At 37.5% G+C, this 12,663-nt stretch overlaps 1 protein-coding gene across 1 annotated transcript in view; it reads left to right on the top strand.

The window, feature by feature from the left end:
- Positions 1-12,663, top strand: part of RAD51B (RAD51 paralog B) — a 774,217-nt gene that overhangs the window by 41,290 nt on the left and 720,264 nt on the right. The window contains exons 6-8 of the mRNA XM_013003662.3: positions 1,535-1,611; positions 6,911-7,030; positions 9,853-10,036. Of these exons, the coding sequence (XP_012859116.2) occupies positions 1,535-1,611; positions 6,911-7,030; positions 9,853-10,036 (381 nt within the window). The remainder of the gene's footprint in view (positions 1-1,534; positions 1,612-6,910; positions 7,031-9,852; positions 10,037-12,663) is intronic.

Raw genomic sequence — 12,663 nt, 5'->3', positions numbered from 1 at the left:
AAAAAAAAAGTGAAAGGTAACCTGGAATTCCCTCCAAAGAGGGGTTCTTCTAACTCTTTATTAGGTCTTTCTACCCAGCAGATTTGATAGCTAGCATTCTTTGTCTGTCAAAAAGAATTTTGGGTAGTGGGGTTTTGCGTGTGGACGCAGGCTTGTGTGCAGGAGGCTAAGTGGATGATAGAGTGGATTGGCAGTGCTATCTCATACCAGCCCCTTAGCAATTGCTATGCAAATAATTTATCCATGAAGAAGGAAGTGTTCGAACTAGAAAGTGTAATGTTTTTCAAGAATACAGTTCTGGGGCTAGTGAGTCAAAGTGTAACCATTATTTTACACTGCAGCCATTTTGATTGACACCATCTTTCTCATATAAATCAGTGGTTCTTCATTGAGGAAGGCAAGCAGGCAGGCAGATCCTCTTCTCTCCATGCCTGCCCTCTCCGCCCCCCATGAGGTGGTTTGGCAATTTGTAGGGAGGTACAAAAACAGTTTCCACAATAATAAATAGGTGTGGTCCAAGATGCTAAGCATCCTATATATGATGCTTGTTGACACTGGTAAGATAGATGATGTGTCACTGCTACCGATAGCATTTGCTTATATTATACAAATTAGAACACAATTCAGTATGATACAATTGAATGACACTCATCTCCGTTGACCTATGCAGCAGCAATAGGTAAAGTAGGTAAAGTAGGCAAGTAGGTAAAATATTATTTTAACGGTTTTACTTGGCATATAGTTCACATATCATACAATTCAATAGTTCAGTCACATCAAGAAAAATTGTAGAATCATCATCACAATCAGTTTTAGAACATTTTCTTCATTCTTCTACTCAGCGTTATTAGCTCCCCAATTCCCCCCAACCTCCCTTGCCTTATCCACAAGGAACTATTAATATTGTTATTATCTCAAAAGATTTATCTCTCCTGGATTTCATATACAGAAAAACATTTAGCCCCCACCAACCCCCCCAAAAAACCCCTAGAAACAATAACACAGTAAAACAGACAAAAACCTCAATTGAAAAGGAAGTGGAAATATTTAAAACTAGAACAAGTTTAAAATAGATCAAAAGTGAGATCAAGTGATAATGTGTTAAATGTTACCCCAGCAGCATCTGCAATAATCCACTTTCTAATCCTTCGGCACGATAGCAAGGTTATTCATACCCCTGGTTTATGGTCAGAAGGGATTTTCCCCAGGTGCTTAATCCAAGCGTATTTCCCCTTACCTTTTTAAAAAAAACTGAAACACGTGTAAAATGGGTCAAAAGGGAGATCAAAAGATAAGATATTGCATTTTAACTTAATTACACCTCCCATAATGGACTTTACACTGCTCTCTGTCTGGTAACAAGGCTCTCCACATCCCTCCACTGTGATTAGAAGGAATCACGCGAAGCTTAATCCATGTGATGACCTCGCCAATGGAGCTAGGACTTCCACTATCATCCGCACCCTTTTCCAAACCAGGTGTTCACAATTTAAGCCCTGATATTATTCCCTCCTTTGGATTTGGATTTTATTAGGGCAAGTATTATTTCAAACTTAGAAGTGGGGAAACTGAAATCAGAAATCATGTGAATTGCCCAAGTTCACATGGACAGTAAGTGGTTGAGCTGAGACATGAGCTAAAATCCTCCTTCCTCTATTTTCCACTGCGCTTCCAGTCATTTATTTTTGATTTTCAGTTCTTGTTATAGCTCTTATCTCTTAATTCAAATTAAGAAGTTTATGTATTGCAACTATCTCCTCCACTCTGTTATCTGTATGCATGGTGTCCTTGGTTGAACAGAAATTCTTAATTTTGAAGTTGTTACCCTATGTTTTTAAAAAAAATCATTTTATTGGGGCTTTTGTAGCCCTTATAACATTCCATACATCAATTGTATCAAGCATATTTGCCATCATCATTTTCTAAACATTTACTTTCTATTTAAGCCCTTGGTATTAGCTCATCTTTCCCCCCTCCTTCCAATCCTTGTGACCCCTTGATAAATTATAAATTATGATTATTTTCATACCTTACACCGTCCACTGTCTCCCTTCACCCAAGATTCTGTTGTTTGCCCATCTGGGGGTGGGGGGTGGGCTATGCATGGATCATTGTGATCATTCCCCCTTCATCCCTGATTTTGGTTTTTGAATTTAAATTAAGAAGTTTGTCCCCACCATTAAGTTTCAAAGATATTCTCCTCCTGGTTTTTACTAATATAGTTAAGTTTTATCTTGATGCAAATCCATCAGTAACCCAGCAAAGATGTCCTTTTAAATTTTGCTATAACTTGCCACATTCTTTTCCAGAAGTATTGCACTTATTTATATTCCCACCAGCAGTATTTTGAGAGCCTCTTTCATCAACACTCTATGTTTTGAATCTCTTTAATTTTTAGTATACTTATTTTTTTTTAAAAAAAGGTATCTCATTGCTTTAATTTCTGAGTGCCCGCATCTTTTCATGTATTAATTGTCCATTTATATTTCTTTGGCAAATCATTTGGAAATATACTTTGTCCATCTTTTTGGCTCATGGAGTTATCAGAATGCTTTATAAATATTGATGTTTATTATGTGGTATTTCTTTGATTGTCATTTTAAAAATTAATTAATTTATTTTAATCATTTTATTAGGGGCTCATACAACACTTATCACAATTCATACTATTATGTGATATTTCTGCCAGTCTTTCAGTTGCCTTTAAAATTTTGTCATGTTATCTTTTGTTATATATGAGCTTTTTAGTGGCTTAACTTTTTGGTCTTTTAAATTTTTTTTACCAGTTTTATTGGCATAGAATTCACATACTATACAATTCAGAAGTTCAATCATATTAAAAATAGATTCATAATCATCTTTCATTATGGTCATAGCTCTTAAACTTGTCATTCTCTTTCGGTGATATATGTCTATTAATATTACCATATTAGAAATTGAAACTGAGAAATTATAAAAACATCTATTAATTCATTAAACATCAAATACTAGTAACATCTTGTTTTAGCTTAGGGCCACTGAAGAAACAGATTCGTTCAGAGAGATGGGGAATCTATACATTTAAATACATAAAACACACACACATACAGGAGAGGGCTTCAAAATTTGGTGGAAAAGTTCTATTATCTTTTAATTTCATTTTTCCACAAACTTCTTGAAGTCCTCTCATAAGTACATATAAAATAAATCCACTGCTGTCGAGTAAATTCTGCCTCTTAGCCACCCTCTAGGACAGATTAGAAAGGCTCAAAAGAAGTGCTGAGGCTCTGCATGTTAACAGAGGCCGGCTGCTGCTGTTTCTCCCTTGGGGTGGCTGGTCGGTTGGACGGCCTTCCTTTCGGTTAGCAGCTCACTGCTTAGGGGATTGACTTGCATAACTGTGGGCTAGCTTAGCAAGTCCCAAGGGGTAGGGCAAGTTGTTAGGAAGGGCACAGCTGATGTTATAGTTGACTTATTTAAGGTAAATTGATTCCAGACTTTAATCACATCTACCTTGCTAGCAACACCTAGATTAGTGTTTGATTGAATAACTGCAGACAGTTATTGAGTTGGAATCAACTTATCGGCAACTAACCACAACCACATAGCCCAGGCAGCCTCTTGTGTGTCAGAGTAGAATTGTGCCCTATGCAGTTTTCATTTGGCATTTTGATCTCCAAACCTTTCTTCTTGAGGTGCCCCTGGACTTGAACTTCCAACCTTTTGGTTAGTAGCCTTGCATGTTAACTGCACCATCACCACACTCCTTTGAAGGGACTATCCTTTATAAAGAGGTACTCATGAGATGCCATTGCTTTGAATTTATGTCATCGATGTCTGGGATGAGAAGATAGATTTTCCTGATGCTTTAACCGCAATAGACTTATGATGCAGATTATCACAAGACATTACTGTCATTAATGCACAGCATATAAAACACTACATTTGGTTTTTAATGGCTGTTTTTTCCAGATTTATTTTTTGAAATAATTGTGGACACATTTATCGTAGAAAATTACCACCCGGTAGTGTGTGAATAACCCTCCGGTTCAACCATTTAGCACAGTAACTGTCAACAGTTTGTTCACGTTCATACACTGAGCATTATTCTTGTGAGGGCCTCAATGGAATGAGAGAGCAGTACATTCCAGAGCCTTTCACCACTCAAGCCACGAGTTGAAATTTGGCCAAATAAATGCTAGAGGGCAGAAAATAATTATTGTCTGTCAGCTGGTCAGTGGTTGTTGCTAGTGAATTAGGTGCTTCCAATCTGGTTTCTCATCAGCTGGGTACTCATGTTCGGAAGAGCTTTGATGTTTCTGGTAGATGTGGCCATATCTATCCCAGTTCCAAGTACCAGAACTTTCTGGCTTACTTCTCCATCTAGCATGAAATTCAGCAAATAGTTGCCCTAATAGAAAATAGTTTGCTGTGTTTTCACTAATACAGTGCCCACATAAATAATGCCCAGAGTATGCATAGTAAACGAGCACAAGAGAGTTTTGTGCAGTTTGCAAAAACACATGCGTTATTTGTGGAAGTACGGTGCACATTTCCCCCACAACTCAGAGCTTGCCTGTTCGCTGCCCTTTGCAGGACCATATCTCTCATTTCCTGTTTTCTTCCTCAGTTACTTCACTTCCTGATTCTATTTCAATCCATGTCCCTCTCTCAAGCGTGCCTGTGGAATTGCCATTTGATTAATTTTCATTTCTCTCTTTAAACATTTCTTGGTACTATTCCTTACTCCTGAAGTGATTTTTCCTCTTCTCGTTTAACCTAATTATGTTATTTTTTTCTTTTTCTGCTGGATTATTCAAAATAGACTAAAAAGGTTGTTTTTCCTTGTGATTATAGTATATGGAAGAAACTTTCTTTGTTTATATCTTTAAAGTTCTTTTTGGAGTTCTTTAACCACTTGGAAAGGAAAACAGTGTCCCTTTTTGCTTTTACATAAAATATAAAATATAGGATAGTTTTAGTGTTCACAGACTCTCCTCCCACTTCTCCGTGGCTGGTTAGGTATTACAGCAGATAAAATATCAGCTTAAATAAGAGGCCAAAAGCCCACTTACTGCAGATACCAAGGGCTCAAGCAGAAAGCAAATGTTTTGAGAATGATGATGGCAACTAATGTACAAAGGTGCTTGACACAATGTATGTATGTATGTATGTATTGTGATAAGAGTTGTACGAGCCCCCAATAAAATGATTAAAAAAATACCACCCCCACAAAAAAATTGCAAAAAAGCCCACTTACTGCTATGATGTCATTAACAATGCATAGTGACCATAAGACTGCCCCTGTGGGTTTCTGAGACTGTAACTCTTTATGGGAGTAGAAAACCTCATCTTAAAGCTTAAATATTTGAAATTTCTTGTGATTCTTATCTTGTGCTAATATGTGAAGATAGTTGCATCTTTCAACTTGTCAAACTGACGTATCCCTCATATTAGATCAACCTTTGATGTAAGTGTTTAGAAAAGACTTTTTTGTTTTCTAATGCATTGGACTGCTAATTGCAAGGTTATCAGTTCAAACCTACCATCTGCTCCACTAGAGAAAGATGAGGCTGTCTGCTTCCCTAGAGATTTATAGTCATGGAAACCCTATAGAAGTTTACTGTAAGGCAGATCAGAACCAACTCAATGGCAGTGCTGTTTTTTTTTTTAATTGGATAGCCTTTCTTTGCTTAGAAATAATTTCATACTTAATAAGGGATCATTGGATATCATTTATTTATCTGATTTATTAATGAGCAAGCATATTTTTCTAATTGAGGCAGGAAGGCTTACTGATGTCTGATTATTGGGATGATAATATGCTATGTTTTTCAAGTATCTATTTCATTTAAGATAATAAAAGCCTTTCTGACTCACTAAACATAGCTTGTAGTTGCTCATCAAAATACTATTTATAAAAACATTTTTTTTAAATGATAAATCTAGGAGATATTGTTGGTTGCTCAAGATTAGCTGAGATTCACGATGAAAACTGAAAGACTTATAGACACAGTGAGCCCAATGGACGAATAGTAGTTCAGCAGAAATCAGTGTCCACCACTGAGACCAAAAGAACTAGAATCTGTCTTGCTACCACTTACTACCAGCTGCTCTGAAAAAGTCCTGGATAGAGTGGAGGAAACGTGGAACGTAACTCAAAATCATACAAAAGATCCGGCTTACTGGTTAGATAGGGATTGGTGTGACTCCTGGGAGGATGACCCTTAGTCGCCCTTCAGGTTGGGAACTAAACTGTCAACTATCATACAATGTTGTTAGGTTCCAGTTCATAGTGATCCCTATACTGAAGGAAACACTGCCTGGTCCTGGGCCAACCTCACAGTTGCAGCCACTGTCAGTCCAGGTGTTGAGTGTTTTCCTCTGCTTTGCTGCCCTTCCACTTTACCAAGCATGCTGTCTTTTTTCAGGGCCTGGTCTCTCCAGATAACATGTAGAGTATGAAACCATTTACCCAAGGATAAAGTTCAGAAGGGTTAGGAAGAAAGAGGAACGGTAACAAGAAATACAGGGAGGAAACGGGCTAAGAGTGCACTGAGGGAGTGCAATGGATGAGTTGAAACAAAATGTGTACGACCTGTTGAATGTAAGATTGGTGTTCTGCTCTGCACACCACCATCTAATTCACAAGAAAAGGTTAAATAAAATTAAGACTAACAAGAATTAGGTAAGATCTAGAAGCTCTCGCTGGTCTTAGGCTCTGATTGCTGACCTCTTACAGTGTCTTCAAAGGGGGACTTACATTCCAATCTTGTGTTTACCCGTTTTACTACATCTGCTCCATTGACAAGGCTTTTGTTCCACTGTTACTTGCGGCTGAAGAGTTTCCCAGGTGAAATTTATTAGGTTCAACAACAAGGGCTTTAATATCATTGATGGCTTTCACTTGTGCTTTCCATTTCCTACCCAGATTGGTTGAGATCGCAGAGTCCCGTTTTCCCAGCTATTTTAACAGTGAAGAAAAATTACTTTTGACGAGCAGTAAAGTTCATCTTTATCGGGAACTCACCTGTGAAGAAGTGCTACAAAGGTAAGCTCTTTTCCATTTTGCAATTTAAGTAATATCTTGAAGCTTTATGTTTTTGCTTTTCACGTTTGCAGCTTCTGAGTTTTAAAAAAGGTCCTTACATATTAGAATGATGGTATTTCCTATTTGCAGGGAAATAATTGGTTTTGCTTTATAAATCCCACAAAGCTATGCTTTCTTCTCTAATTCCAATCCTCTCTTTTTGTATATTTTCTTTGACCCCACCATCACCGATGCATTCATTCATTCATCTAATAAATATAATTGAGGTCTTACTGCATGCTTGACATAGTATCTATAGAGTGAATGATATAGAAAATTACAGTGTTGAACAAGATAGATTAGATATCTGCCCACATGGAGCTTATACTTTCAAGGGGTTAGGGGGACATAGGCAATAAACAAGACAGAAATTAATCAGTAAGGCCACTGTAGCTTGTGATAAGTGATATGAAGGGAAGAAAGTGCAGTGAGTAGATGCAGAGTATCCGTATGAGAGAGATCTTAAGCAAGCAAGTCAGGGAAGCCTCTTTGGGAAGGTGATTCAAGGATGGAAGAGGAGCTAGCCATGACCAGAATGAATGGAGAGGTTTTAAGCAGGGGGAAGAACATTGCAAAGACCTAGAAAACTCCAGGATGGATGAGCCCTATAGGACCAGTGGTGTGAGTGGCAAAACAGGGAGGGTAAAGGGAGAATGGGTAGGAAAGAGGGAACCGATTACATGGAACTGTGTGTGACCTCCTCCCTGGGGGACAGACAACCGAAAAGTGGATGAAGGGAGAAGTCGGACAGGGCAAGATATGACAAAATACCCATTTATAAACTATCAAGGGCTCATGTGGGAGGGGGGAGCGGGGAGGGAGGGGAAAAATGAGGACCTAATGTTGGGGGTTTAAATGGAGAGAAAATGTTTTGAGAAATGATGTACAAATACGCTTTACACAATTGATGTGTGTATGGATTGGGATAACAGTTGTATGAGCCCCTAATAAAGTGTTAAAAAAAAAAGAAAAGAAAATATATCAGTCTAATTATTGGGATAATAATATGCCATACTTTCCAAATATCTTTCTTTTAATCAAGATAATAAAAGCATTCCGCCTCTATACTTATCTTGTAGTTGCTAGTCAAAATACTATTTATAGTAACATTTATTTTTAGAAAGATAAATCTAAGGGATATTGGTTGCTCAAGATTCAGTGAGACCTATGATGAAAATCAAAAGACAAAGAATCATTTAGTCCAACGGACTAGTAGTGCATGCCAGAATCAGCCTGTACAACCCCGAGACCAAAAGAACTAGCATTTGCCTTGATCTTACTCCCACTTGGTTGGACAGTGGTGAATAATAGAGAGACTGGTAAAATGGAGGGTGGAAGAAGAGCCAGCTCAACAGGCCGTCTACATTTGGAAAAGAGTGTTTTCTAAGGGCAGTGAGAAGCATTGAAGGCCTTTGCTGAAAGGCTTGTTATCTAATATGCACTTGAAAAAGATCAATGCACCCACAACTAATTCACAATCAAAGAATCATTAAAAAAAAAAAAAAAAAGGAAAAGAAAACAAACGAAAAGAAAAGGGAAAAAAAAAATCAACCTACCTGTCTTGGAGCCTGGATTTTGGCGGACCAGGAAATGTTCTGCAGTACGTTAGAGATAATGAAATGTGGGTTGGGATATATTGATGGTGTATATGGAGAAAATTATAGTGGGTTAGAGAAGTGTGTACTTGGAGATATAGCCAATAGGAATTGGGGAGCTGAAAGTAAAGAAGGAATCAGTGTGCATGTGTGGTTGCATCCCATGGACGCAGACTCTTCTTCCTGACTATGTATCAGTATGTTCCCCACAAATAGACCCACAACTTGCTGTACATCCAGTTATGGAAGGCTGTGTGTCAATAAAGGAAAGGCGTTACCATAAGAGGTGGGAAATCTGCCTTCACACTGTGGAGCAAAAGGAGCCCTGGTGGTGCTATGGATCAATAGCCTTGGGCTGCTAACTGCAAGGTTGCCAGTTGAAACCTAGAAGCTACTCTGTGGGAAAAAGATGAGGCTATCTGATCCATGAAGATGTGCCATCTCAGAAACCCTAAAGGTCATCTGCTGGCATCGTGATTATGCATTGGGCTGTTAACTGCAAGGTCAACAGTTTAAAACCACCAGCTGCTCCTTAGGAGAAAGACAGGGCTTTCTACCCTTGTAAAGAGTTCTAGTCTCAGAAACCCACAGAGGCAGTTCTACCGTCTTCTAGGGTTGTTACGAGTTGGAATGGACTTGCTGGGCAGGGAGGGGTTTTGAGTTGAAATGAGTTTTGAAATCTACAGATGGTTTTCTTACGTGCAAAAGCAGGCTGATTCAGAGGTAGAGCTTGGAGTATTTCCCTAAACTGTCATATTTATTTAAACCTTGGTATAGTTATTTGCTTTTATATCTACATATCATTGAACTTCAAAATTGGAGTTTACACAGTATTATTAGAGCGCCAAGGAAAGAAACAACATAAAAACATTTTGTTCTGTTTCCAAAAGAATGCAATATGTATAGAAGAGCTGAAAATAGGTGAGATTTATTGAATTCTTGCAATCATTATTATAACTTAGGGAAGAACAGTTTTATTTTTGTTTGATCAATATTTGCAGTACTCCTGCACTTTTCCCCTCTCTGCCTTTCATTTAAAATTGTTAGCACCCTCCTCCTCTTCAATGGACAGAAATGCCAGCTGATCTTTACCATCACAATGAGGGGTTGTGGGCTGTACTGTTGTGACCACAGGGTTTTCATTGTATGTCTTATATTTAGCCAATTCTAAAAATTCTACTTTTACAGGCTTGAGTCTTTGGAAGAAGAAATTATTGCAAAGGGCGTTAAACTTGTGATTATTGACTCTGTTGCTTCTGTGGTCAGAAAGGAGTTTGACACCCAACTTCAAGGCAATCTACAAGAAAGAAACAAGTTCTTGGCGAGAGAAGCTGCCTTACTGAAGTATTTGGCCGAGGAATTTTCAATTCCAGTAAGTGTTTCCTATTCTCTTTTGCCTTCTTGCAAATCTCACTGATTTACAACGTGTGGCGGAGGAACATGTGAAAGAGATGAGTTTTTTTAAGGTAGTGCCATCTAATTGCTGGAGGCATTAGCACCATTGTCTTAAGTTAGTTCATCTGCTGAGATTATTTTTCGTATTTTTACAATTTGTGCGTGGAGAAGACTTAAAGGTTGTTTTAAAATGCTTCTGTGGTCATTCCTTTTTGTCCGTCTCATTGTTTACTCTTTGTGCCTGTTTCATATTACTTTTGTTATACTGAGATAAATATTGACTTAAAACTCCATGAAATTGTTTAGGTCAACTCTTAATCAGTTTCTTTAATGGCAGCAGTTGTCAGCTTTGTAACAATTTTAGGTTTGGAGCTAGTATTCAGAGCTGTTTTGTATAGTTTTGAAAATAGTTCCGGTTTGGATATTGTATTCTGTGCTGTTTTGTATACAGTAGTAGGATTTTGTTTGCTTTCCATGGTCAGAGGTTGATTATAATGGTATGTTTGAAACGATAGTCAAGGATCTTTGGCATAGTGGGTTAGGTGCTTGGATGCTAATGGAAATTCAAACCCACTAGCGTCTCTCAGGAGAAAGATGGCAGCAGTCTGCTTCCATTAGAAACCTTAGGGAGCAGTTGACTCTGCCCTATAGCATTACTGAGTCAGAATGAAACCAATGGGTTTGGGTTTTTGATTTTGAAGTGATAGTCGTCAGAGCGCCAGTAAGATGATCTTGAAGGACTCTGATAGCTTGGCTTATCAGGGTGGGAATTCTGATGAGGAAGCCTGAAGATCAGGATACATTGCAAGCGTTTGTGATGCATAAGCTGTGCGACATACACATGCAGTTGGAGTGAGCCTTTTGAGATCCAAAGAACTAAATCTAAACCAATGGCTTCAGATCATTGGCTGATTTCTTGAATTCAGCATCTTATTTCTTCTTTAAAATGGATTTAAGAATAATTTTTTTTAATTCACAAAAACATCTAAAGCATGTTCTTTTAAATTGATTTTTTAAAATAAAGAGCAATGAAATGTAATTGATCTTTTATTGTGACTTATGTTATTTAGGAAGGAACTCAACCTGTTTAAGATAAGCTTTGTAGAGCAAGTTTTTGATGTTCTGCATGCATTCATTCGTCCTTTGGGTCCCTAGATAAAAAGTAAAAAATAATTTTATCAGTTCAATTGGCAATCGCTGGGCTATGAACATCTGACTTCATTACAACTCATAGTTATGAACCAAACTCATAAACTTACTATACTAAAAATCTGAAGTATATAATAACAACTTACTTTGTGGCACACATGAAAACATTATCATTATCATGCGTTTTATGTTTAAAATATTTTAGTATACCTAGAAATACTTCTTTAGTTTTTTTTAATGTACGGAAAGGTATACTATATACTAAGATAAACATTTGACTGTTCTTAGATATGAACCTTTCCTAACTGTTTTGATTTAAATATGAAATCGACTTAAAGACAGACTTACAAGTGGAAATCATTTGTAACTCAGCAACTGAATCATTTGTAACTCAGCGAATACAGGTAATTTGTCATCTTTAAAAAATTTTAAAATTTTTTTCAGAAAGCATCTTAAATGAGTGGCATGCATAGCAATAATGACCTTTTGATATAATTTTTATACTCACATCTTGAATTTTTTACTGTAAGCTGTAAATCATAATTGAATCAATCAATGAATATTAGCACAGTAAATACACTAATACACACTTCACCCCTACCTGGAAATAGAACATTTCTAGTTCCCTATAGTTAATTTATGTCACGAACCTCCATCCTTTCAGAGTTGACCATTCTTGACTTCTAATACTTTATGAACACTCTGCCCGCTTTTGAACTTTACATAAATAGAATCATGTAGTACATGTACTATTTCGTGTCTGGATTCTTTTATTCAGTGTTCAGTTATGAGATTCATTTATGTCACTGTTGCCTTATAGTATTCCATTGTGTGATTATACCATAAAGTATCCTTTCTACTGTTCATAGACAGAGTAGAACTTCCTCTAGGGTGATTCTTTATAAGACTTGAACCCCCCAGTGGAAGAAAAGACCTGGTATACTCCTGCAAAGAGCTGATCCCAGCACACAGTGATCCTGGGTGGGTTCCAGTCTCTGACTTTTGGGTTAGCAGCTAAGCTCGTAACCATTGTGCCCCCAGGGATCCCTCACCAAGGACACCCAGTGCTGATGTCAGGGGGATGGATGGATGGAGAGGTAGAGAATTTCTTTCTTTCTTTTAAATTTAAAAATATTAAAAAATATTTATTAAAAAATACTTCCACGATCATGCCAGGCAGGTGAGCATCTCAGACTGCCGAATTGTTAGAACGAAGTGTTGTTGTGTTGGGGGAGTACTTGTGCAGGGGCCCACTCTCCATCTGTTTTCTTAATACTTGACCTATAAATATATGTACGTAGATCTGTTTCCCCCTCATCATATATAAATATATTTACATCTTTATATGTCTGTATTTACATCTCTATGAGTACCCTTTGCCTCCTAGTTCTTTCCTCTGTTTCTTTGTACTTTCCTCTTGTCCCACTATCATGTTCTGCCTTCATGTGGGTTTTA

The sequence above is a fragment of the Echinops telfairi genome, unplaced genomic scaffold (genome assembly GCF_000313985.2).
Source record: "Echinops telfairi isolate 266 unplaced genomic scaffold, ASM31398v2 ScPeMD7_18;HRSCAF=68, whole genome shotgun sequence".
NCBI classification, from domain to species: Eukaryota; Metazoa; Chordata; class Mammalia; order Afrosoricida; family Tenrecidae; genus Echinops; species Echinops telfairi.
The sequence above is the reverse complement of the archived record's forward strand: the minus strand, read 5'-3'. Positions and strand labels throughout refer to the sequence as shown.